This window comes from Cervus canadensis, chromosome 21, assembly GCF_019320065.1.
Source record: "Cervus canadensis isolate Bull #8, Minnesota chromosome 21, ASM1932006v1, whole genome shotgun sequence".
In the NCBI taxonomy this organism is placed as follows: Eukaryota; Metazoa; Chordata; class Mammalia; order Artiodactyla; family Cervidae; genus Cervus; species Cervus canadensis.
In genome coordinates this window covers 3035276-3059462 of record NC_057406.1, presented here as the reverse complement: position 1 = coordinate 3059462, position 24187 = coordinate 3035276, and the positions used below count along the sequence as shown (strand labels likewise).

At 58.0% G+C, this 24187-nt stretch overlaps 1 protein-coding gene across 1 annotated transcript in view; it reads right to left on the bottom strand.

Moving 5' to 3' along the window:
• The window catches only part of CERK (ceramide kinase), a 38774-nt gene extending 15572 nt beyond the window's left edge, over window positions 1–23202 (bottom strand). The window contains exons 1-5 of the mRNA XM_043441307.1: window positions 22974–23202; window positions 21344–22474; window positions 2280–2393; window positions 1733–1855; window positions 201–326 (exon numbers count right to left, since the gene is read on the bottom strand). Coding sequence (XP_043297242.1) covers window positions 201–326; window positions 1733–1855; window positions 2280–2393; window positions 21344–22474; window positions 22974–23202 — 1723 coding nt within the window. The remainder of the gene's footprint in view (window positions 1–200; window positions 327–1732; window positions 1856–2279; window positions 2394–21343; window positions 22475–22973) is intronic.
• Between the last annotated feature and the right edge of the window lie 985 nt (window positions 23203–24187).

Here is a 24187-nt window from a genome sequence, read left to right as displayed (position 1 = left end):
TAGACAGGGAATTCCCTGGCGGTCCAGTGGTTAAGACTCTGCACTTCCACAGCCAAGGGTCAAGATTCAAGCTCAGGGAACTGAGATCCCACGAGCGGCATGGTATAGCCACACACACACAAAGTCTCATCCAGCGAAAACCTTCCCTGGATCGTTCCCAGTCTCACTTCTGCACACCGCGCAGAGACCTCATGCCTTACCGATGATGTCAGTGGTGATGGAGGCCAGTGTGAACAGCGGGGCCACCTTCTTCTCGTAGATCCTCTTGCCCTGTCCTTTCCCTCCGAGCGGGTTGATGAACACCAGTAAGTGCTTCGGTCTCGATGCTGCAGAACAACAGCAGCGTGTAAGTCACAGTGAGGGGACGCGTTCGGACTCGTCCAGAGGTCCAGCTGGACGAGCAGCGGACCGAGCGCCCGCGGTCTGAGACTCGGGGGCAGGTCAGGACACACTGGTCAGACGGCGGGTAGTAGACACTCGTCCCGTCGAGCAGAATTAGAGGGTGAAATGCAGAGACCAAGTCCCGCCGCCCAGATGTGAAGCCAAAGACGTGCTTTTTCCAAGCCAGGAAGCCACTCTGAAGCTGCTACGTGGGAAATGCTGTCTTCTAATACATTAAAATTCACTTTTTAGATCTAGATGCCAAATTAATTTTAAATGATAGAAAATCAACCTAAACACATGCTTTCTTTTCGGTGGTTGAAGTTTGTACTGAGTTTTTGAGGCTGTGTATTAAGACTATACCCACAACAGATTAGCAAAATAGCATATAAAGGGTGATAAACAGTAAGCTCCTACTGCATGGCCCAGGGGAACCATATTCAGTATTGTGTTATAAACCATAATGGAAAAGAATCTGAAGGAAAATATACGTACACACACACACACACACATAACTAAGTCACTGAGCTGTATAACAGAAATGAACACAACATTGTAAATCAACTTTGTAAATCAAATGCTTTTGAACTGTGGTGTTGGAGAAGACTCTTGAGAGTCCCTGGGACTGCAAGGAGATCCAACCAGTCCATCCTAAAGGAGATCAGTCCTGGGTCTTCACTGGAGGGACTGATGTTGAAGCTGAAACTCCAGTACTCTGGCCACCTGATGGGAAGAGCTGACTCACTGGAAAAGACCCTGATTGCAGGCAGGGGGAGAAGAGGACGACAGAGGATGAGCTGGTTGGATGGCATCACCGACTTAATGGACATGGGTTTGGGTGGACTCTGGGAGTTGGTGATGGACACGGAGGCCTGGCGTGCTGTGGTTCATGGGGTCGCAGAGTCGGACACGACTGAGTGACTGAACTGAACTAAACTGTAAATCAACTATTCTTCAATTCAAAAAATATATATACTCAAACAACATGGGTGTTCCAGGTACAAAACGAGCTGACACCTACTGTTTTTTGAGTGGGACAGACGGACCCTCATTACCCAGCAGTAATTCACAGCTCAGACACCCCCACGTGGACACAGCTGCGCCCCCCGGGCACCCGGTTTAGTCCTCTGTCCACCTTGAGCTCAGGTCTCACCACCCCACTTCCCAGGAGAAGAAACCCAGGCCCACACCAAGGGGCCTGCCCCAGCCTGGCGTCCATAAGTGAAGGAGCCGGCGCCCGGGGGCCAGGCTGCGGGCACCCCCCCTGCGCGGTCCTCTAACCAGCAGAGTGTTCAGCAGTCACAGCGTCTCGCCACGCCCGCCTCTGCGCTGAGCGCAAGCAGGCACGTACTCAGCGCCTCCAGCAGCTCCCGCAGGGTCTGCAGCCACAGGTGGTACAGCCGCTCCTCCGGGCACCAGAACGTCACCTGCGCCCACCTCCAGCGGCGCCGCCGGGCCCTCCGCACGCGGTGCACTGCGCGGAGAACACAGGCGTGAGCGCGGCCCCGCACGCGACCCCGGGCCACACCCGGCTCCCCCACGCGCCCCTGTCCTGACTGGTTCGTCCCTCCAGCGTATGTGAGGAAAGAGATCCTACCCCTCAGTTCTTTTAACCCTTGTGAAAAAAAAATAATAAAGAAATAAAAAAGATGAACAAGACATTAAAAATAGAGCTTGGATGTGCACAACTGGTCCACTTTGCTCTACAGCAGAGATGAACACAGGCTGTAAACCACTGTACCTCAATAAAAAATAAAAAAAACCGGAGCTTGGAAAAATGACATAAGGACCTTTCTATAAAGATAAACCAAGGACACAGTGAGTCCGGGAAGCGAATGACAAGGAAGTTCTCTTTCACGTGAGCTGCCTGGAGCTGCGAGGACTTTCGGGCACGTCACCTGTGAACGCGTACGGCTTTTCCATTTTCTGCCATTTTCCGCTGGTGTACTGCTTCCCGTTAACGTCCGTCTCCTCAACGGTGATGATCTCGGAAACAGGCACAGAGCAGGCATCTGCAAAGATACCAGGTCACAGGACTCACCTGGACGGCAGGAGAGCGGCTCCACGGCGCTGGGGCGCCCTGCATTCAATTCAGCAGGCGCCGCAAAGGCAGAGGACAAGCTCCGTGTCATCTTAAGCCTCAGCGCTAAATAAGGCTGGGACCCCAGTCCATGCCATCTGAAGACGGGGTGTTTCGTCCACAGGGACCGAAGTGGGCTGCGACTTCTGAGGCCGGCTCCCGTGCCGAACCCGGGGAAAGGTGCTCATGCCCCAGCACCTGTGGTTCAGTCTGCTCAGAAATGAAGTGGGAAGGCGGCCCGGGACAGACCAGGACCGCAGTGTGCAGTGGGTCAGGGCCACACCAAGCTGGGGACAGCAGGGGGCTCGGGGTCCAACCACCCACTCGGGTGCAGGAGGAGGAAGGGGGCACCTGGGTGGGCGGGGGAGGACAGCACGGAACACCCTCGACTGGAGACCCAGTCGTCACCACGGGCCTCAGGTAAGGACGCAAACACAGCCGTGGGAAGTGCGAGGTGACAGCCTATAACCCAACACGGGGCCCAGAAAGACCTCGCCAAGGACAGGACCTGGAAGCAGGGCGGCTGCAGGTCAAGCCCCCAGCAAGAACAGGCTACGTCCCCCAAGCCCGCCGGCGAAGCAGGTCCCCGTCCACCTGCACGCAGAGGCACATGGCGACTCCTCGCGGCCCTGGGCTGGCTCAGAGACCCGCAAGAGCTAAATGAAAGGACGGCACTGGGACACTTGGGATGACCTTGCATCACCTGTGGCCTAGTGGCCTAAGGAAATCAAGTTACAAGAACCAGCTCAGACGCTTCGAAGTTCCGAGAGCGGGGTGTCCCCAGGGTCAGAGGTGCTGGGGTGGGGCAGGAAACGGACACTCTTGCAGAAGAGCTGGAAGCTAGCTGGGCAGACCCGACCCAGTAGAGCCTCCACCCAGGGCCTCCCTCCCAGGCTCTAACTCTCCGAAGCTGTGACCACTCTTGTACCCCCTGCTCCCGAGGGTTATCTGCCCCCGGCCTGCCAGCGGTCAGACCAGAGGAGGCTGGGAGGGGGCTGCCCGGGAGAGAAGGTGGGGCAGGGGCATCTGGGGGTGGAGCCTCGCAGAGGGCCTGAGACTGAGGTGCTTTCACTGGGGTGGGGTGGGGGGCTCTAACACCCCAACAGGGAAAAATTCCAGGCTGACTCTCGCCATCTTCTGCTACACTCAGCTCACCCACAGCTTTATCTGCTGCTTGGGTGAGAAGAAAAACAACACCACGTCAGCAGGATACAATCTTTTACACGTGCACCGCTTGTACATGTTAACAGACGCGGTGACAAACAGAACTATTTTCTCTAAAAAGGGATAGAGATCATGCGGATCTGAAAAAAAAACAAAAAAAAACCCCACTATCTACATCTTGCTTGATCGAGGAAGGACAAGCCCAGAATCCAGGATCCGGATAGAGGCCGTCCTGGGTGAGCCTGTGCTGGGGGCTGCTGTTATTGTTAAGGCGCTAGGTTATGTCCAGCTCTTTGTGACCCCAAGGACTGGATCCCACCGGATGCCTCTGTCCGTGGGACTTCCCAGGCAGGAATACTGCAGTGGGCTGCCATTTCCTTCTCCAGGGGATCTTCCCGACCCAGGGATGGAACCCACATCTGCTGCTGTGGCAGGCGAATTCTTTATCACTGAGCCACCTGGGAAGCGTGGCTGGCAGGGCGGCAATCAAAAAGCAGGACTTGGTGAGTGACGGGCTTGGAACAGAGGCCGGTCCCACCCGGCTCCCTCGGCCCCTCCGTCTGCTGGGCCGAGAGTTCGGCCCGAACCTCCCGATGACACGTGGGCCGGCAGCGGAAACCGGCAGGGGCTGTGGAAGCCACCTGGTCGGGGCGAGGAGGGAGGGGTCTGGCACAGACGGCAGGTCCCTTCCCGCCTCACTCGCCTGCTGCCCCGGGGCCTCGGAGCCTGCTGCGTGTCGCTTCATGTTTGCAGGTCCGTGTCACACCCTCGTCTTCAAAACCGTCCTCTCCACTGAGGGGGCCTCGAGAGCCTGGGAGAGGTCGGTCCTAAGTCATGCATGGCTGGCGGGATGACCCGCTCAGAGCCTGTCACTTGTCTCCGGTGCTGCTGGCTGCATGTGGCTCCAAGAATCAGTCACGGGCACGGTCAGGGAAAGTGGCACGTGGTCCCCGGGTCATCCTGCCTGCGCCGGCGCGGAGGCGCCTCCGGCCTCAGCAGTGCCCGTCGTGTGGACACACACGTGGGAATGGCCGCTCACGCCTAGAGACAGACCCGGGCGGCACACCCGCAGAGAGCTGATGGTGGGAACTGGGGACACTTTCCTTTTCTGCACTTACTAGCATTTCTCTCCCCTGGCTTGCATTCCGCATAATCCTGCACTGCATACAAGATTAGATAAAAAGTCCAAAGTCTTCCGTGAAAGGGTAAGTGACACAAGGCGCTGGAGTTGCTTTCAGACCAGACGGAACCAAATCGAGGCCGGCACCAGACTCGCTGGGTGGACAAAGGGCCCGGCGCCCACGCTGGCCGCTGCGCCTTCCCCAAGCAGCGCCCCCCACCCCACCGGGGCGGCATCCACGCCCAGATGGCGCTCCCCGAGCTGTTCCTACTGCAGCAGGAGGCACCCTCGTGGTCACTGGCCGGCTGTGCCCTGCCGCAGGATCACTGGCCGAGGCTCCTGGGCGTCCCCTCTCCTTTTATAAAGTCACAACCCAATGTCCCCTTTCAAACAAACTTCTGAACAGAAGGTTCTGGAATGGACGCTTGATTCCCTGGGCGCCTCCCTGGCCCAGGGCTCCCCCGCCCCCACCCCAGCACCTCTTCGTGGTGGGGCCGTCCGTCACTGGAGGGTTTCAGCAGCACCCCTGGGGTCCGGCCACTCACGCCGCCCCCTGCCCACCGCCCCGGTTCTGCCAGAGGTCGGCCAGCGTCTCCCACTGCCTCCAGGGCTGGTGGGCTTAGAGACCCTTCTCCAAACATGAAGCAGGGAGCAAGCTGAGGCTCCAAGCCCAGTGCCAACACCTGCTCTGATCAAACAAGGATTTTTTTAACTCTGGATAATCGCCGCCCCCTCCCCCCCCCCCCCAACACACACACCTACAGCAGAAGTCAAAGATTTTCAACCACAGTTCAGCCAAGTCAAGCAGCCTTGTTGGGACGGCAGTCTTACTGGCAGCCTTTCTAAAACCTCTGCTGGACTAAATCACTAAAGCAAAGTGACATTCTCAGGGTGATTTTTTTAATTTCCTGAGATGAAGAAAAAGACTCCGCCTGTGGCAACGGCCACCCCGGGGACAAACAGTGCAGGGGGCGCCCGCGACTGGGTCAGGCAGACGGAGACTGCCCCCTACCACGAGCCAGTCCTCTGTCCTCTCGGGGACCGAGCCGGGGGAGGAGGGCCAGGGCTCCCTCCACCTCCTTTCACGCTTGGATAAGACCACTCAAGAGGCAGAAGACCCCCAAGGCTACCCAACCCAGGCAGGAGCCCCCTGCTCAGCTCTAGGCTCTGGGAGCTCGGATTCAGTGACCTCCCAGGCTGGCAGGAGATGCAGGAGATGTGAGTTTGATCCCTGGGTCAGGAAGATCCCCTGGAGGAGGAAATGGCAACCCATTCCAGTACTCTTGCCCGGGAAATTCCATGGACAGAGGGGCCTGGTGGGCCACAGTCCACAGGGTCGCAAAGAGGTGGACACGACAGAAGCGACTCAGCAAGCGTGCAGGCTGGCAGTGCCCACATCGGGTCACAGCCCTGCCACTGTGAGACCCCGGGGCTCGAGGGACAGAGGACCTCACCAGGCCGTCCTGCTGGGTGCGCAGTGAGCCAAGCTTGGCGGCAGAGAGAGGCTTTCCTCCCGAGGCAGCTGCGCTCCAGGACAGCATGAAGAGCAAGCCTCAGGCACGCCTCCCCGAAGGCCAGGGGCTGGGGTCCCCGGGGGACAGAGCCGCAGGGCCTCCAGGGTGCGGGGAGCGTGGGGGAAAGTCCATCACTGTGCACTGGGTAACCGGGCGCCGGCCTCCACTGGGTCAGAAACGGAGGCGCTCTGCTCCCCCGAGGGCAGAGTGTTTGGCCCTGTGATGATAATAGGTCGCTGAGCGTACAGCCACTGTGGGAGACAGTATGGAGCTTCCTTAAAAATTAGGAATAAAGCCACCATATGACCCAGCAATCCCACTCCTAGGCATATACCCTGAGGAAACCAAAATTGAAAAAGACACATGTATCCCACTGTTCACGGCAGCACTATTTACTATAGCTACAACCTGGAAGCAACCTAGATGCCCAACGACAGATGAATGGATAAAGAAGTTGTGGTACATACACACAATGGAATATTACTCAGCCACAAAAAAGAACGCATTTGAGTCAGTTTCTGATGAGGTGGCTGAACCTAGAACCTATTATAGAGAGTGAAGTGAGTCAGAAAGAGAAATACCGCATTCTAATGCATATATATGGAATCTAGAAAAATGGTACTGAAGAATTTATTTACAGGGCAACAGTGGAAAAACAGACATAGAGAATAGACTTATGGACGTGGGGAGAGGGGAGGAGAGGGTGGGATGTATGCAGAGAGCAACACGGGCACTTACATCACCGTATGTCAAATAGACAGCCAACGGGAACTGGCTGTACGGCTCAGGAAACTCCAACAGGGGCTCTGTATCAGCCTAGAGGGTGGGGTGGGGAGGGGGCTGCAGAAGGGAGGGGATGTATGTATACCTGAGGCTGATTCACGTTGAGGTGTGAGAGAAAACAGCAGAAGTCTGTAAAGCAATCATCCTTCAATAAAATAAAAGTCTCTGAGCGGACCCTCGCGCGGGCCCAGCTGAACAGTCAGAGGTCCTGTCTCGTCTCAGCCGAGGCGCTGGGACCAGACACGGCTGACGCCAAGCCTCCGGGAGACACCCGGGCACACGTTGTGCTGTTTACGCTCTGCGCTGCCCGGAGGATGTGCGGTCGTGAAACCACCTTAATCATGGAGGCAGGTGCAGCGGATCCAACTCAAACCCCCGTGTCACCCCGACACCCCCGCCTGTCCGATGGCACAGACGTCCCTCCCGCTCGGCCCCCGGCCCCGTGGGAGCTCCCTCCCGACTCTGCGCGTGTCTGCGTGTGCGTGCATCTGTGTGGTGTGTGCCCGTGTGCCGTGCAGCTGAGGAGTCACGGACCGACGAACACCCTCTGCCACGGCTCGCTCCAGGCAGAGCCGTCCCCCGGGTCCTACAGGACACACGGGCCTTCAGCTGCACCCCCAGCTCTGACCCGCCCTGCCAAACTCTTGCCCCGGCCCCCGACCTGGGCTCCCCGCACACCCTCGTGAGCCAGCCGTGGCGGAGCCAGCCACAGAACCACCGCGGAAACCAACGCACAGCAAGAGGGCTTGGACGCAACCGCCGCGAAAATATTCTCCTGTCGTCTCAAACCCATGGCTTCCCAAGAACTCCCTGCCACAGCTCGGAACTCACAAGTCTCCAGAGTTTAAAACCACAGGCAGCAAGGTTCCTGGGCTTCCCCGGTGGCTCAGAGAGTAAAGCGTCTGCCTGCAGTGCAGGAGACCCGGGTTCGATCCCGGGGTCGGTAAGATCCCCTGGAGGAGGAAATGGCAGCCCACTCCAGTGTTCTTGCCTGGAGAATCCCGTGGACAGAGGAGCCTGCGGGCTGCAGTCCATGGGGTGGCAAAGAGTCGGACACGACTGGGTGACTAGCAACGCTAGCAAGGTCCCTACTGGACAGGTACTTTACCATCGTGCTTGGGGGGGACACTTTGACCCAATGCCACAAGGCAGCCCCTGACACTGGTACTTGGAAAGGATGCTCGCGATCTGAGGGACAGTCCGCAAGGCTGTGAGAACTTTTGTTCCGTCACAGCCTGAAGGGCCTTGAACATTTAAGAGAGAAAGTCTCGGGTGAGCTAACAGAACGCACTCTGTGCCATCTCCCAGATGCCCAGCGGGCAGCGCCGGACGTGCTCAGACACGCCTTCACCTGGTCTTCCTGCGTGGGCAGTGGGCTCTGCTGGTGCACACCGCGGGGACGCTGAAGACATCCACCCTGAGTGTCCTCTGTCCTCATCCCAGTGTGGCTTCACTTCTCCCGGTCTTAAGAAGACTCAATGTGGAATCCAACAGAAGCAAACTGTTTAACTACTCTCTACAGACATTACAGATTTTGAGAAACAGCTCTTTAGGCAACTTGGTCATAAAACAAAGAACTATAGAGCTACTGTTTATTAAGGATAAGACCATCTTTCCACGGAACAGCATGTACTACCTCCGTGATAAAAGTGTTTAGAAAGAAAACAGCTGGACGTGCAGAAAGAACCATTTGTGTCCCAAGAGTAAACGTGAGTGATGCGGTCACGACTCATCACCCGCTGGAGGACGCAGGGCAGGAGCGGACGACAAGCCCAGCAGACAGAACCACCACTCGCTCACCGGAGGTGCTTCTCCCTGCCGCCCTCCTGCCCTGGGGGGTTAAACTGCACGTGGCCCAGTGCTGAAGTTTAGGATTTGTGTGATTGAAGTGCAGCTTAGGATCGCATTTTTTAAGTTTAAAATGGAAATCTTCAGTGGTATCAACTTTTGCAATGCTGTAAAAACTAAGCAAATTCAAAATAAAAGAAGACAAAGAAGAGGCAGCTTTTTCATAAAATTGGAAAAAAACTCTCGTTTGAATACATCTTTGATTTTTTTTTTCTACATTATTAAACCTCTTGAAAACCTAATGTCCAGCTACGACCCTCATTTTGGTCATTTTTGTTCATTGACGATGAATTCTACAACTTATCTAATACACTACAAATCACAAGAGAAGTAAAGGATGAATTTATAAGGCTTTACTGGAATGTACAATCACAAAGAACTTGCTTGGATGTTAAGTAAGTGTGCTCTGGCCACACTCTCACAGGGGACCTCTGCTGTCCCTCAGCCAAGCCACTGGTCCCCACCCTTGCTACCCGCCCCCCACACACACCGGATACACACACATCACACCTGGACACACAGACACACACCCAGATGCACACACACCACATACACACTGAAGCAAGGCGTCCCCTCACCCACAGCCATGCCCCCCGACTGCAGCATGCGGGACTGGCAACCAAGTGTGGACGTGAACATCCACAGAGCCACTCAGAAGTCGGTAAAGAAAAAGACTTTAAAAAAATAACAATAATCAAGCAGCCACGTACAGCAAACGGTTGGGATATCTTTAATATTAAGTTGAAGGACGTAAGCTTTCATTTACAAGACCATCCTTATCAATAGTATATCAGGGTAGGTAATTTTGTTAGGTTTTGCACCTTGCATAAAATCATGCGTGTGTGCTAAGTCGCTTCAGTCATGTCCGACTCCTTGTGACCCCACGGACTGCAGCCCGCCAGGCTCCTCTGTCCATGGGATTTTCCAGGCAAGAAGACTGGAGTGGGTTGCCATGTCCTCCTCCAGGGGATCTTCCCGACTCAGGGATTGAACCCAGGTCGCCTGCGTTGGCAGGCTGACTCTTTCCCACTGGGCCCCCTGGGAAGCCTGCATAAAGTCACGCTGTGAGTGATTTTCATTTCTCCAGGAACGCGGCTCAGTGACCGACGCCTGGCGACTCAGAGACTGAGATCCGCCCCCAGTTCTTCACTTTCAGGTCCTTCGGCCAAACTTGAAGGTGCCTCTCTCTGCGCCTTTCAGTCCAGCATTAATTTTTCTTCTAATAACAAAGCAATCTATTTCTTAGGGCCATTAGTACAAGCCATTAGCAAATATTATCATTGTTAACAACTCTATAAACACTCTTCTCCTGTAACACAGTCCTTTCCAGAAATGGACCGAAATTTTGTAACCAAACCTGGGCTGGAAGCCTCACGGCTTCTGCCGACAAGAGACTCGGTTCTCTGGCCTCCCTTCCCCGTCCCCAGGGAGTGTGACCTCGCTGGTGTGACAGGTGGTCACCCTCCCTCGTGGGTGGGGGCCGAGGGGCCGCGCGTTCCAGAGGCACCACGGACGAGGCAGGGGGAGAGGCTGCCCAGGAGAGGCTCCCGGGGCGGCTGCAACGCCAGTCTCGGCTCCGTCCTGCCCTTCCCAGCGCTGGCCGTGACCCGCGGACACTGGGGGCTTCAGAGCTGCGACCTGGAGCAGAAACGTCCCCACCATCTGAGGGTCGCTTCTCTTACAAGGTCCCGGCTGGCCGGGCGCGCAGCCGCCCACCCCACAGCGCACACCCACCCGGACGGCGGTGGGCGGGGGCCAGGTTGCCTCCGGGCCCAGCATCGGGCTCAGGTGGCCCAGCCACCCCCCAGGGCTTTTCTGCATCAGCGCCCGCGTCAGGACGGGACCGGGCCTTTCAGGAAACGCTGCTGCCGCACCTGCTCGGGACAGGCTTCTCTGTGGGTCCCCGGGCCGTGGGTTCCAGGGACAGGCTGCAACGACCCTTGCCCGGCAGACCTCACCCCTGCGGAGCTGCGTTTGCACACACAGGACGCGGCCGGTCCCCAACTCCACCTGCATAGCCCTGCGCTCCTCCGAGCACAGGCCACCCCGGGGAAGCGCCCCAGCCTAGTGGTCGGGGACTGAGAGCTTGGGGGCCTGCACAGCACCCCCTGGCCGCTGAGGCGCAACCCCTGACTCCTGCGCCAAGATCCCTGCTCTCCCCACCCCCGCCAGGGGAGGCAGTGGGGGCCGCTGAGAGGATCCCCAGAACCTGTGTCCTCGCAGGGGGCACACCCCAGCATCTCAGGGTCCAGGCTCTAGAAGAGCCCCCATCTGGCTCCGACTGCCGTCTCGGAAATGGGGCAACTCGAGGACAGCTCCCTTACTGCGGCCAAGATCGCCCGCGTGAGGCGGCAACCAGCACGGCAGGTTCGAGAGCGCCGGCATCAGCGGGACTAGCCCAAGACTCCAGGGCCGCCTGCGGCCACCCTCTCCCCGCTGACTGGGACCAAGAGGTCTGGGCAAGACGGGAGGCAGACAGTTAACTGAGGAGCCCAAAGCAGACAGCAGCAGGCCGGCTGGCCGGAGCGGCGACCCCGCAGAAGGAGCGGCCCTCACAGGCCCTTCCCTTTGCCTCCATCCCTTTGTCTCCACCTCTATCTCAAACCTCTGGGGTTTCCCTGGTGGCTCAGCTGGTAAAGAATCCGCCTGCAATGCGGGAGACCTGGGTTCGATCCCTGGGTTGGGAAGATCCCCTGGAGAAGGGAACGGCTCCCCACGCCAGTATTCTGGCCTGGAGAGTTCCATGGACTGTACAGTCCTTGGGGTCATGACTGAGCGACTTTCACTTTCACTTCCACCTCTGCTCCAAGGGCAGCCTGAGGTCTGGAACTGCACGCTGGATGTGTGTGTGCTAAGTCGCTTCAGCGTGTCCCACTCTGTGACCCCCTGGACTGTAGCCGGCCAGGCTCCTCTGTCCATGGGCTTCTCCAGGCAGGAACACTGGAGCAGGCTGCCGTGCCCCCCTCCAGGGGATCCTCTCACGTCTACTGCACCTGCAGGCGGGTTCTTTACCACGAGCGCCACCTGGGCAACCCAAGCCTGCTGGATGCAGAGAAAGAAAGCCCGCCCCTCCGTCCAGAGGAGCCAGAGCGCTGCCGGCAGGGCTGGGAGGGCGTCCTGGCTCTGTGGTGGATGGACACGTGCCGGCTCCCTCTCGGCCTTCGCGAGCTGAACACGTGGGCCGTGCAGAGGGGCCTTGGGAGCTGAACTGCCGAGTCTGTCAGCTCCTGGTGCCAGCCTCACCCGAGTGACCAACACCAGGGAGGCCTTAAGAGCTGGACTGATGTGGAAGCCCCCTCCCACCCCCTGCCATCTGTGTACAACCAGGCTGAGCACCCGCCTAAGAAAAGAAAATCCTCCAGGGGACTCACAACGTAATATCAAAAACACCCAGCCTGCAAAATTAACCAGCACTCCAAGAACTGGGCGACCCTGAGAGGCCCGGGGGAAAGCCAGGCGGCAGACGCCCCACCCCGGGATGCCCCAGGCATCTGAGCGTCAGACACAAACTTCAGTGTGGTCGTTAGAGCCAGGCCCCGTGAGGCGCTGCTCTGAACGCTCCTAAAGTGAACGGAAGGGCAGAAGTTCCCGGGACAAAGAGAGGCGACCGGAAGGAACCAAATGGAAAACTTAGAACTGGAAGGACAACATGTGAAATGAAACAGCCACCAGCTGAGATCAGGAGTGGAGCGGCTGTGGCAGAGCAAAGTCAGCGAAGCCCCACAGCTCAGCAGGAATAACCCGCTCTGAGTAACGGGGAGGAAAAATGTTTTAAAGACAGCGCAGGGGCCTCTGCTCTGAGATGAAGGGCGAGACTGCTCCTCCCTGGAGTCCCATGTGACAGCATGCCGGGAGACTCTGGAGGGCGGGCGGAAGGAGGAAGCTGACTGGGGCCCTCAGGGGCAGGAAAGACGGCGGAGAGTTCTCTGGGTTTCTTCCTGCCTCACGTTACCTCAGATTTGAAGACTTCAGCAACTGGAAATGCCAACGGGTACAAACAAAAACCTCCAACCAAGGTCGCTCTCGCTGGCCAAAGGACCAGGAGCGGGAGAGCCCAGTGAGACGAGAAGCTTCTGGACAAGAGCTGCCCTCCTCCAGCAAACACCCAGAAAACCTGGCCCCCCCACCCCCGCCTGCAAAGTCTAGACCTCTACCCCCCGGGTGGGAGGAGGCACCTGACACTCCCCCCAGGGTGGCGTGAGGGAAACCAGCACTTTCATCCCAGCCAGCGGCTGGCGAGCCTCACACCCCACAGGGCTCAGAGGACTTCGGCCTCCTCCCAGCCCGAGTGGGGGGCCCCTCACCTTCCTCGCTGGGCTGGTGTCAGGGGACCAAGGGGAGTCAGAACTTGCACCACCACCAACCTCCAGCAGCCCTCCATGGAGCAGTCACGGGGCATCCCTACCCTGCCAGCCAGGAGGTCTCAATGGAGGCCAAGTGGGGGTTCACCCTGCAGCAATGGGGAGCACCCCCCTTGGCTGCTGATGAGGTCGAGGGAAACCTGGAATTCTTCCCCGATCTGGCAGTAACTAGTACCCCTCCTCCCTGACGGCACAGTGTCAGAGAAAGTCAGCTAAAAGAGGAAAGTTAAATAAGATCCAAATTTTCATACGTAAGACAGAAATGTCCAGGCTTCAATCGAAAATCAATCACCATGCCAGGAACCAGGAAGATCTCAAAATGAGAGGGAAAAAAGACAATTGCTTGATGCCACAACTGACATGACAAAGATGTTGGGATTATCTGACAAGGATTTTAAAGCTGCCATGATGAAAATGCTTCACAAACGACTACACACTTAAATGAAGACATATAAAGACTCAGTGAAGAAAAAAGTCTCAGCAAAGAAATAGACGATTACAAAGAAGAACCAAATGAAAATTTTAGAACTGAAAAAATACAATAACCAAAACAGAAAACAAATGGGTGGACTCAACAATAGCATGGAGACAGAGGAAAATCAGTGAACTAACTGGAAGATGCGACAAGAGAAATTACTCAAATTGAGCAACAGAGGAAAATAATTAAAAAAAACAAAACACTGAACAGAGCCTCAGGGCCTGTGGAATCACAGCAGAGGATCTAACATGTGTCGCTGGAGCCCAGAAGTAGAGAAGGAGAGGGGATGAAAAAGTGCTCAAAAAATAACGGCTGAAAACTTCCCTAAAGTTTTGACAAAACTTCAAATATCACTAATTCAAAGAAATCCAGTCCAAGACACATCAAAGTCTGGATTCCAAAAATCAAGCACAATGAAAAAAATATTAAAATTAACAGTCAAAGAGAAACACCACCTCACCTACAGGGGAAAGGATTTTGAATGACAGTGGATTTCTCCTCAGAAATCATGGAAGGCAGAAGCAAGCAGCACAATGTTTTTCCAGGGCTGAAAAGAAAAGAATCTTATACCCAGCAAAAATATCCTTTGGGGATTAAAGGAGAAATCAAGACATTCTCAGATGAAGAAAAACTAACAGTCTTATTGCCAGCAGACCTGTCCTAAAAGAACAGATACAAGAAGTAGAAATGATAAAACAAGATTCCCTGAAAGAGAAATGAAAACAGAAGAAAGAATACAGTAAGTAAAGATACGTGAAATCACAACAGTATTTCCTTCTCTTCCTGACTTTCCTAAATTATGTTTGAGGGTTGAAGATACAGCTATAACACTAATGTGGTTCCAAATGCATGTGGAGGAAATAATTAAGACAATTTTACTATAAAATGGGAGAGTAAAGTGATGCCGAGAGAGGGGAGGTTTCTGCACTTCCTCAAACCGGTAAAATGACAAAATCCCTGCTAGACTGGGATGAGACTCATACACACAAACCAACACCGTGGGCCATACACAGAGCTGCACAGAAAAACAGCAAGGACCTTTTACTACCACAAACAGCTGATTTAAAAACAGGTGACGACGTACAGACAAATCAATATGGAAGCCTATAAACAGATTTTTAAGCAATTCGCAGGAAGGCAGGAAAAAGCAGAGAAATGAAAACTAAAAAACAAAAAATTAAATGGCAGATTTAAGGCCTAATATGTTTACATTTAAAAGACACAGACTGGCCTAGGTGATTGAAAAACATGAGCCAACCCTACGGAGTCTAAAGAAACTCACTTCAAATCTAAGGGTGTGAGCAGGTTGGAAGTAAAAGGACAGAAAAGACGTGCGGAGCAGGTGTGGCCCTGTCACCCCATAAAGTGGACTCTGGAACAAACAGAACAGTCAGACGGAGACGGGCACTACACAACGGAAAGAGCCGATTCAGAACGAAGGCTTGGCCATCCTGAATGTGTACGCGCCAAACGAGGGAGCAGGAAAACGCGGTGATGAATAATGGTTTACAGCAGGGTCGGCAAACTGCAGGCCAAATGCAGCATGCTGCCCCCTTCTGTAAATAAAGGTTGATTGGCACGAAGCCCCGTGCATTCACTCACATGCTGCCTGCAGCAGCTTTTGCACTAACGCAGCAGAACTGAGTGGCTGAGACCCACAAAGCCTGAAGTATTTGCAATCTGGCTTTTTTTTTTTTTTTAATTATTTATCCACCGATCTGATCTCTGGCTGTGCTGGGTCCTTGCTGACGCAGGGGCTTTCCTCCAGCTGCGGGGTGTGGGTCCCTCACTGTGGAGGCCCCTCCCACTGCGGAGCATGGGCTCAGCGGCGGTGCACATGCGCAGTTGCTCTGCGCTGGTACGATCTTCCCGGACCAGGGATCGAACCTGAGTCTCCTGCACCGGCAGGCGGATTCTTTATCACCGAGCCACTTGGGAAGCTCTGCCATCTGACTTCTTAAGGAAACATCTGCTGACCTACTTTGGAGTAACAAATAAAAGTTAGCCTGGGAATTATCTCAGCGTAATTACGCTATTTATGACCACATTCAGCTGCTCTGAAGCCACCTAATCTGACCATAGCTGAGGCAGGTGCCTAGAGAGACGGAGGGCAGGCAGGACGGCTGTTTTTCTGACAGCTGCTTTTCAAAACCACAAAAGCCTGTATGTCTCTTCCGATAAGTGAGTCATATGCAAATCTGGAAGGAGATTTTTTTTTTCTGAAATAGGTAAACAAGATAGCCGTTTATTTCCTATTCAAATATCCTGAGATTCCTATCTAACTCTGCAGGTTGCTGGTTTAACATAATCTGATATCATCTGAAGTACTTCTGACCTCATCACTGGGCGTAAGTAAGAAGTATCAGGAGACACTGAAGCACAGGGCTACAGGACGTGTGCTGTGAACGGTTTAGGGGATTCTGTAGGATTTGTGGGTTCTACCCAAACCATTCAGCTTCCCAGCCCCTCCCAATGGTTTTAAACTCACTCCTCCAGAGAAAAGTAAAAACGCTTGGACAGCAAGCAGCCACTTCGCCCCCACGCTCTCCACCAGTGGCACAGTCATCCCCCCGCGGCCGGGGCACAGTCCCCAGCTGGCAGCCACTCTCCATGCAGCCAGGGGCGGGCCGGACCCTGCCTCCCTCAGCCAGCCACTCACACGGCGCTCGGTCAGCACCTGCTGTGCACACAGACACGTGAGGCCCTCCGGGAAAACAGGGAGGAGAAACAAGGAAGGGAGTCCTTCCCACGCTGGATTCTGCCCCGAGAGAGCACAGCTGAGATAAGGCAGATAGTCCTACAAAAGAAAACAGGGAAAACCCGTAACACAAAGCAGAAGGAAACAGCTGGCATAGAGGGACAGACAGCTGGACAAACAAACATATCCAAAGAAAGATGAGGGAAGGGCCAGGTGCCAGCAGAGTGGGCCTTGAGCAGAGGTGAGATCTGAACACAGGGGTGGGGGGAGGGCCGGGGGGAGAGGAGGGCTGTCGTGTGGGGACTCCGGTCTGGCTCAGCGGGGGGCCTCAGGAGTCAAGGAGGCTGAAGCCGAGGAGCCCTGAAAGTGCGGCAGGCACAGGCAGCTTGCAAGCTAGTTGGCAAGCTGCCCAGCACGTGAAGGAATCTTCTAGAAGGGCAAGCATCCCAGGAGGGGGTCGGGGGGGAGGGTGCCTAGCCAGGGGCTTTGGGGCTATATTAGACGGGCTTCATGGTGCTTTCCAAACTTCCATCCACTAACCTTGGGGTCACCCATCAGAACGTGCTCGAGGGAGGGGATACAGTGAGCAAGGACGGACAAGGCAAGCCTGGAGGCAGGGCTGCAGGAGGCACCTGAGCCGGCCTGGGGCTTAATGAGAACCACACGGGAGGGGAGCGCGCGGAGCCCCGACACGGCCGGGGCTCACAGACCCGGGAGCCGGCTGGCTGTCTCCTGTGGGCCGTGCCAGAAACTCGGAACCAGGGCTCAGGAGAAACTGGGGCGGAAGGTGAGTTGGGAGGAGAACGCACAGGGCGCTGCGCTCAGGAGGGCGAGATAAGATCCCGAAAGTGAAGCCAGCTCGTGTGCCCAGTCGCTCAGCCGTGCCCGACTCTCTGAGACCCCGTGGACTGTAGCCCACCAGGCTCCTTGGTCCATGGGGACTCTCCAGGCAACAATACCAGAGTGGGTTGCCATGCCCTTCTCCAGGGGATCTTCCTGACCCAGGGGTCTTCTTCATTGCAGGCAGATTCTTTACCATCTGAGCCACCAAGGACGCCCAAGGCCACCTTACCCCGGACCCACCCACATGTTCACAAAACTGCACGCGAAAGGCAGAGAGCAACTAGGTTCTCTAGAAACGTCTGCTGTGCAAAACTCTAGACCAGTCGAGAGGATAAATAAACTAGGTCGGGGACAGAAAGCAAAAAAACCTGCCATCAGTACCTTAACAAACACACAGAAAATAAATCTCCTAAAGTATAAAACACAGTTTCTTAAATACTAGTCTTTTTTCCTTAGGCTAGATGTTCAAAAATGGCAAATTCACCAAATTACATCCTTAAAATGCATGAGTTTCATTGTATGCAAATTACACCTCAATAAAGCTAATGTGAAAAAAATCATGTTTTAAGAGAGTAAACAGTAATACGCACACTTACATAGAGACCAACACCAAATATTATTTAACTCTTGGAGGTTAAGGCTGCGGGTGATTCTTTTCCTGTGTGCTTTTCTGTGTTTTCTGGATTTTATTAAACCAACATGAATTACCTTCATAAGCAGAAAAAAAAATTAGTTTTAAGTATCCGTGGCTTGCCTATGTTTTCATGAGCATGGCGCAGGGGTGTTGGACTGTAAATACAACGGTAACCTGTCTAAGGAGCTTCCCAGCAACCTGGGGCATCCTCGGTGGGAGAGGGAAGCTGCTGGAGGAGGGTAGGCATAGCCCCACCTCCACCCTATGCTGCCAACACACACACACACACACACACACACACACACATGCGTGCACGTCCCAGCCTCAACTCCAAAGGAACGCTTCCAGAGTCTCTCTGAGCGTGTTTTGCGTGGCCCTGGGGTACACTCGGGTACAGTTTCAGCCTGTTTCAGGCTCAGCTAGCCCGAGCCACCGTGAGAAGGCTGGTCCGCGTTTCCTGTTTTCAGTCGGCCCCACTTCCGACTGGGCTGGTGCTGGGGAGCCTCACAGCTTCCTTAAGAGAGCAGCCCTCGCGGGGTCCAGAAGGCGCTGCCTCCCGGTTCTTGGTCCTACCTTTGCTCGGAGCCCCCCACCGAGGAGGAAGCCTGGACCTGGATTAAACCCCGGCTCCCTTGTGTACATGACATACTGTCCATCGCAACCCACTCACAACTCCCGTGTTTTCCCTTCTGGAAACAGGAGCGACTCTGGAGAAGCTGCGCAGGTCAGACGAGGCGGCCGCGCCCGCTGCCCACGGTGGCCCCAGCCCCGGGCCCCCCTCGGTCCTTCTTCTGAGGTGGTCTCAGTCCACTCGGCTTCTGCACAGCCCTCCCCCCTTCCCTCCCCCGCCAGGCCACCATCTACCCCGCACACAGGCACACTTGGGACTGCGGCGGGGCTGGGCACCGCCACTCTGAAACGTCCCCTGGACTGGCTACCGTCTGCCCTCGGCCATGGGGTCACTTGTCTCGGGCCTGGCTCCTCTTGGGGAGCGGTTATGAGGAGCCCCCCGAGCTGCAGCAGCTGACCCAGGGCTTCCAGGGTGGTGGGTGGCACGGGGTGGGGGGAGCAGGGCTCCGATAGCGCCAGCCTCTCCAGGGAGGGGGTACCCATCCCTCACACACCACTCAGGAAAGCTCTGGGTGAACCCATACACGAGGGCCCTCAGGGTTTGCGAGAGGGAAGCAACCACCATTTTAGGAAAGAGGCGGGCCGCTGTGCAAGTGAGGAGCTCGGGAAAGCAAGCTGACCCAAAGTGCACAAAACCCAGAATCTGGGGGCCGGAAACCATAATGACAGCTGGCCGAGGATGCCAACACTGAAGGCCTGGCAACGCGAGTCCCCCACCCAGACGCCCCAGACGGGTGGGGTGCATTCGGTGTCCACGTGGCCGCTGCGGCCTGAAGGAGGCCATGGCACCCGGGCACAGCGGCTGAAATCGGACCCACCACGCTTCACACGCCGGTTCAGCCACTAGCTGGGCCGGTCTCTCACACTCCTGAGGCTCGGCCTCTTCATCCGTAAAATCCATGAGAAGCTGCCCGGCAGGAATGTGCTGTGTGTGAATGTGACATAGGACAGAGCACGCGGCCGCACCAGGAGCCCCGTGGAGTGGCAGCGCTCCATCCCAAGGCAGAGAGATTCACAGGGAAGTTCAAACGCCCTCGGGGCCAGGCCAGGGGAGACCTAGACCTGCTTCGTGGTGCCAGGAGGCTGGGGCTGATGTTCTAGGACGACACTTCCTCCCCAGGGGACAACAGAAAGCTGGAGGAAGGGTGAAGTCTCAGACCGCTGGCCAGAGGAGCGCTCTGTAGACCATGCTTCCGGTGACCCCCAGGCTGCAAAGCAAGAGTCCGAGACCACCTTGACTTTGGCCCCAGCAAACTGGCCGGGTCTGCCCACCCCGCCCCCACCACAGCCATACCACCTCAGGGACGAGAAAGCCCCCACAGATCCAGTGCAGCAGCCCAACTGCCCCCAAGGCATCTAAAGGGCATCCCAAACTCACCATGTCCACTAGAGAATCCAGACCTATCCCGCACCCCCCCAGTTAAAAACTAAACCCCCGCTCATCCTGCAACTCCAGTAAGCAACAACCTGGACCCCCGTTCCGCTGGCCCTTCCCCTCTAAGCGGACAGACCCAGCCCTGCTCAGCGCCCCTCTGCTGGACAAGGCCAGCAGCCTCCCGCCTGCGGGTCCCTGTCCCACCTCTGTCTGCTCCCCGCCAGGCCCACAGGGTGCCTTTCACCAGGTGAAGATGGATAAAGCCCTCCGGGGTCCCCATGTCAGCCCCTGCCACCCAAACAGCCCCGTCCCCCTCCCCACCTCCCGCGGCTCCCCTGCCCTGTGCGGGCCTGCAGGCCAGCCTCTGGCCATGGCCCCTGTGGTCCTGCTGCCTGGACCGTCTCGCCGGGGGGTGCACAGGCCTCTGCAGGGCTCTGGTTCAGTGCCGCCCTGCAGGTGAGGAGTCCCGGGACCCCCTGCCCCACCCCCTTCTCTCACATCCATGGCCTTGTGTCCCCCCCAGAACGCCCCGTCTCTCCCTCTGATGGAAACTGCCCACTGCGATGGGGTGCTGAGCCCAGGCGAGCGTGCTGCCCTGCCCGCCACGACAGGCCCTCCATAAAAACTTGCTGAAGACGAGTCAATGAGATAGAAATACACCCACGCTCTCCAGCCACTGGAAACACACCCACGCTTGCCAGCTGCCCCCCTCTCCACGGTCCCCCGCTCCGGCTGCCTCTTCCAGGGAGGCCTCCCAGCTCTCATTGTCCCACCAGGCCCATCAGGTAACCCCCCTCCTGCCCAGGGTCAACTGACATCTCCTCCATAAGCCGCTGCCAATCCTCCTGCCGGGGCAGCTCGGCAGGGGACCCACTGGCCCCTTCTCCTTGGGGACAGACAGCGCCCTGTTTAGTTAAACCACCGCTTTCCAAAATCAGAGGGCCTCCGCAGGTCGTGTGTCCAGCCTGTTGCAGCAAAATGAACACCCCCCCTCCCCCCTCTCCCTACCCCCAGGGAGCACATCCCAGACTGAAGGTCACTAGCCCTTGCTTCACTGCGGGGACAGGAACTCCGACCCCGCTCTGGATCGGGTTAAACTGACATCGGGCGCGGGCCGCCGGCACCCCCTTGGGGTCCCTCCGTCACCAACCTCACAATGGGTCCGAATGGTGCCCTTCAGAAGCCGGCAGGCGGGTCCCAGAGAGGCGGCCCCGTCCGGGCGACACCTCCCAGGCCGCAGACCTCCCCGGGCCTTCACGACCCCGCGCCTGTCGCCCTCGGGGGTCTCGTCCCCGCCGCCCCCCCTCCCCCCAGCTCTCCCCAGCGCCGGCTCTTTGTCATTGGGTCCTGGCCCTTCCCCGTCTGCCGGCCTCCCCGGGGCCCCTACCCCCCTCCCCAGCCCGGCCGAGCCCGTGGGCCGGCAGCGACACTCACCCGCGCCCGGGTCCCCGGCTCCGGGCCCGGGACTCCGCCACCAGCGCAGCAGCGCCCGCGCGGGGTCCAGGCTCACGGCGCAGCGCTGCTGCTTCACCCAGAGCACGGAGCGCAGCGGCTCCGCCGCCCCCATCGCGCCCGGCGCCCGGGGCGCCGCCTGCTCCGCCGGGCTGGGGGCGCGCGCGGCGCCGAGGGGCGCGGGACCGTTAGCGGCCCCCTGGAGCCGGCCGGGGCGCGGCGGCGGCGGCGGCGGCGCGGAGCGGGCGGGGCGCGGGCGGGCGGGCGGCGCTGCGTCACCCCGTACGCGGAGCGGCCGCGGGCACCGAGGAGGGGCCGCGGGCAGCGCGCGGAGGACGGCGAGGGCGGCCGGACTGAGCGGAGGGCCGGGCTGGCGGCCGGACGCGGAGAGATCGGGGGGCGGCCGAGGGAGGCGGGGCACACCCCGGGGACGAGGAGGGGTCCGGGATCCAGTGGGGGACCCGGCGGCGGGGAGAGGAGGAGGGAGAGGAGGAGGGAGGCGGACGGGGGCGCGAGGTTCCGAGCAGAGGAGCCGAGGAGGGGCCTGCGCGGAGGAGGAGGAAGGCGAAGGTGGCGGGCGGGGTGCGGGTAAAGAGGAGGGGGCGGAGAACAGGGCGGGGGGGCGGGCGATCGAGGACGCCGCTGGGCTGGGGTCGAGGCGCCAGGGGGCCGGCTGAGCTCTGGGGTTTAGCTCTGACCGGGGAGGAGGCGGCTTCCCCTGGCCGCCGACCGTAGGGTCCCCGGGCCAGAGTGACCTGGGGGCGTGGAGCTCAGTAGCGCCTCCCTGGCCGGTCGTGGGGACAGGCAGCGTCCTCCAGGGGCGCGGACAATGCTCCCCGGGCGGTCCTGAGGGTGCGGCGGGAGGGGCCTGGTTTTCGGGTGGGCGTGGACTGACCTGCCCCTCCTCACGCGGCCACCCTGGGCAGCTTGGCCGCCGTCGTCGGGCCGTATCTTGGATCCCCGTCTTCTCCTCTTGGAAATAAACCTGAAGACCTGGCAGGCACCCTCGGGAGGTGTGGACGCTGTTGGCCCCAGCCTGGCAGTGGACACCACCTTCTCTGCTTCTGGGGCCATCATCATGACCACCGGGGGTGCTCCAGGACCCCACCATTCCTAAGGGGGGCAGTTTCAGGCACTGAGGGCTGAGCCGGAAGAGATGGAGCCAGCGTGTGAAGCAGGCAGTCTGAGTCAAAGGGCCCTGCCGGGCTTGCACACCCAGACGGGACAGAGGGCCCCTGAAGAGGCCTGTCCTGGTCACAGATGGCAGAGGCACAGCTCAGAGGCCCGCCAGGGTCCAGCCACCCCTTCCTGCCCACTGGGGTATGTGTCTGGGCTGGGGGCTGCCAAGAGCAGCTCAGGGTCCCATAGCCCAGGTTCTCAAGGTCAGCCATCCTGCACAGGCTGGGGTGCTGGGGAAACCAGTGGAGGGGAGGGACCTGCAGGCCGGCAGGGAGGAGGGCTTCCTGGAGGAGGTCTCCCCCTCAGGGACCTGGGAGGAAGCTGGAGGGGGCTGCTGAGCCCTTCCCTCCCTCCTGAGCAGGCCCAAGGAGAGGGGGGTTCCTGTTCTGAGCCAGAAGGCACCACCCTGGCACCCCCAGACCCTCTTTCTCACCTTCCTGCTCAGCTCCACCGTCCCCTGTCCACATGGGGCCTTCGCTGACCACCCCCTCAGCCCAGCGGGGCTCCAGCCCCGCTCTCAGAGCACATCCCACCCCCTGCCCTGCCCTCAGCTCCTTGAGGACATGGACTTGCCTGGCCCCATGGCGCCAGCCCTGAACACACTGGGGCACGTAATAGGGGTGCCCACGTTTGTCCCGTGAGTGCACCTGTCCCAGACTCATCGCTGAAGAAGCTGCTGCTCAGAGCAGCAGCCTCCCAAGTGACAGGTCTGGCTCCAGAGGCCTGAACCACCTGTGCCTGCTCCCTCCCCGCCTGCCCCCAGCTCTCCTTGGCTGCTCTTGCACACGTCTTCCCTCAGATGGCGGAAGGGCGGGCACGCCGCGTTGTTGCCCATGCCTGGCACCAGGGAGCCACATGTACTGGTCTTATCCTGCCAGCTCCCTGTGACTCACTCCTGCTGGAGCCCAGCCCCCGTTCAGCCTGGGGCAGGGAGTCAGGAGCCAGGACAGGGCAGAGGGCGGGGGAGGGTTCTAGCCCCTCCCTTGGGCACGCGGTACCTGATCTCCCAGCCCGGTAGGGCCCTAGGCAGCAAGGCCTGTCCTGCCCCCTCCCTCCCACGGCTCTGAAAACGTGGATATGAAACTTCTCTGGAAATCTTGCGCCAGCACCGGGGGTGGTGGTATCGCAGCGCTGCCCTGAAGTGTAATCAGGAGATCAACCCTGAATATTCATTGGAAGGACTGATGCTGAAGCTGAAGCTTCAGTACTTCGGACACGTGAGGCGAAGAGCCATTGGAAAAGACCCTGGTGCTGGGAAAGATTGAGGGGAGGAGGAGAAGGGGACGACAGAGGATGAGATGGTTAGGTGGCATCACCAACTCAATGGATATGAATTTGAGCAAACTCTGGGAGACAGTGGAGGACAGGGAAGCCTGGTGTGCTACAGTCCATGGGGTCGCAGGGGTTGGACATGACTTAATGAATGAACAACAACAAGAACTGTGAAGAGCTATGGCAGGAACCAGCCGGTGGGCAGGGACTCAGAAATGCCAGCCCCGCCATGGGACCTCTGCCTGGGCCTCCCTGGGCTGGGCCCCTTCTGCCCTCTCCAGTCACTCATGTAGGATCCTTGAATGCCATGGGTCAGCTCGTATAGTCCTGCAGCCAAGGGGGCGCCCAGAGAGGACTCAGGTCCCCCTGCCCCCC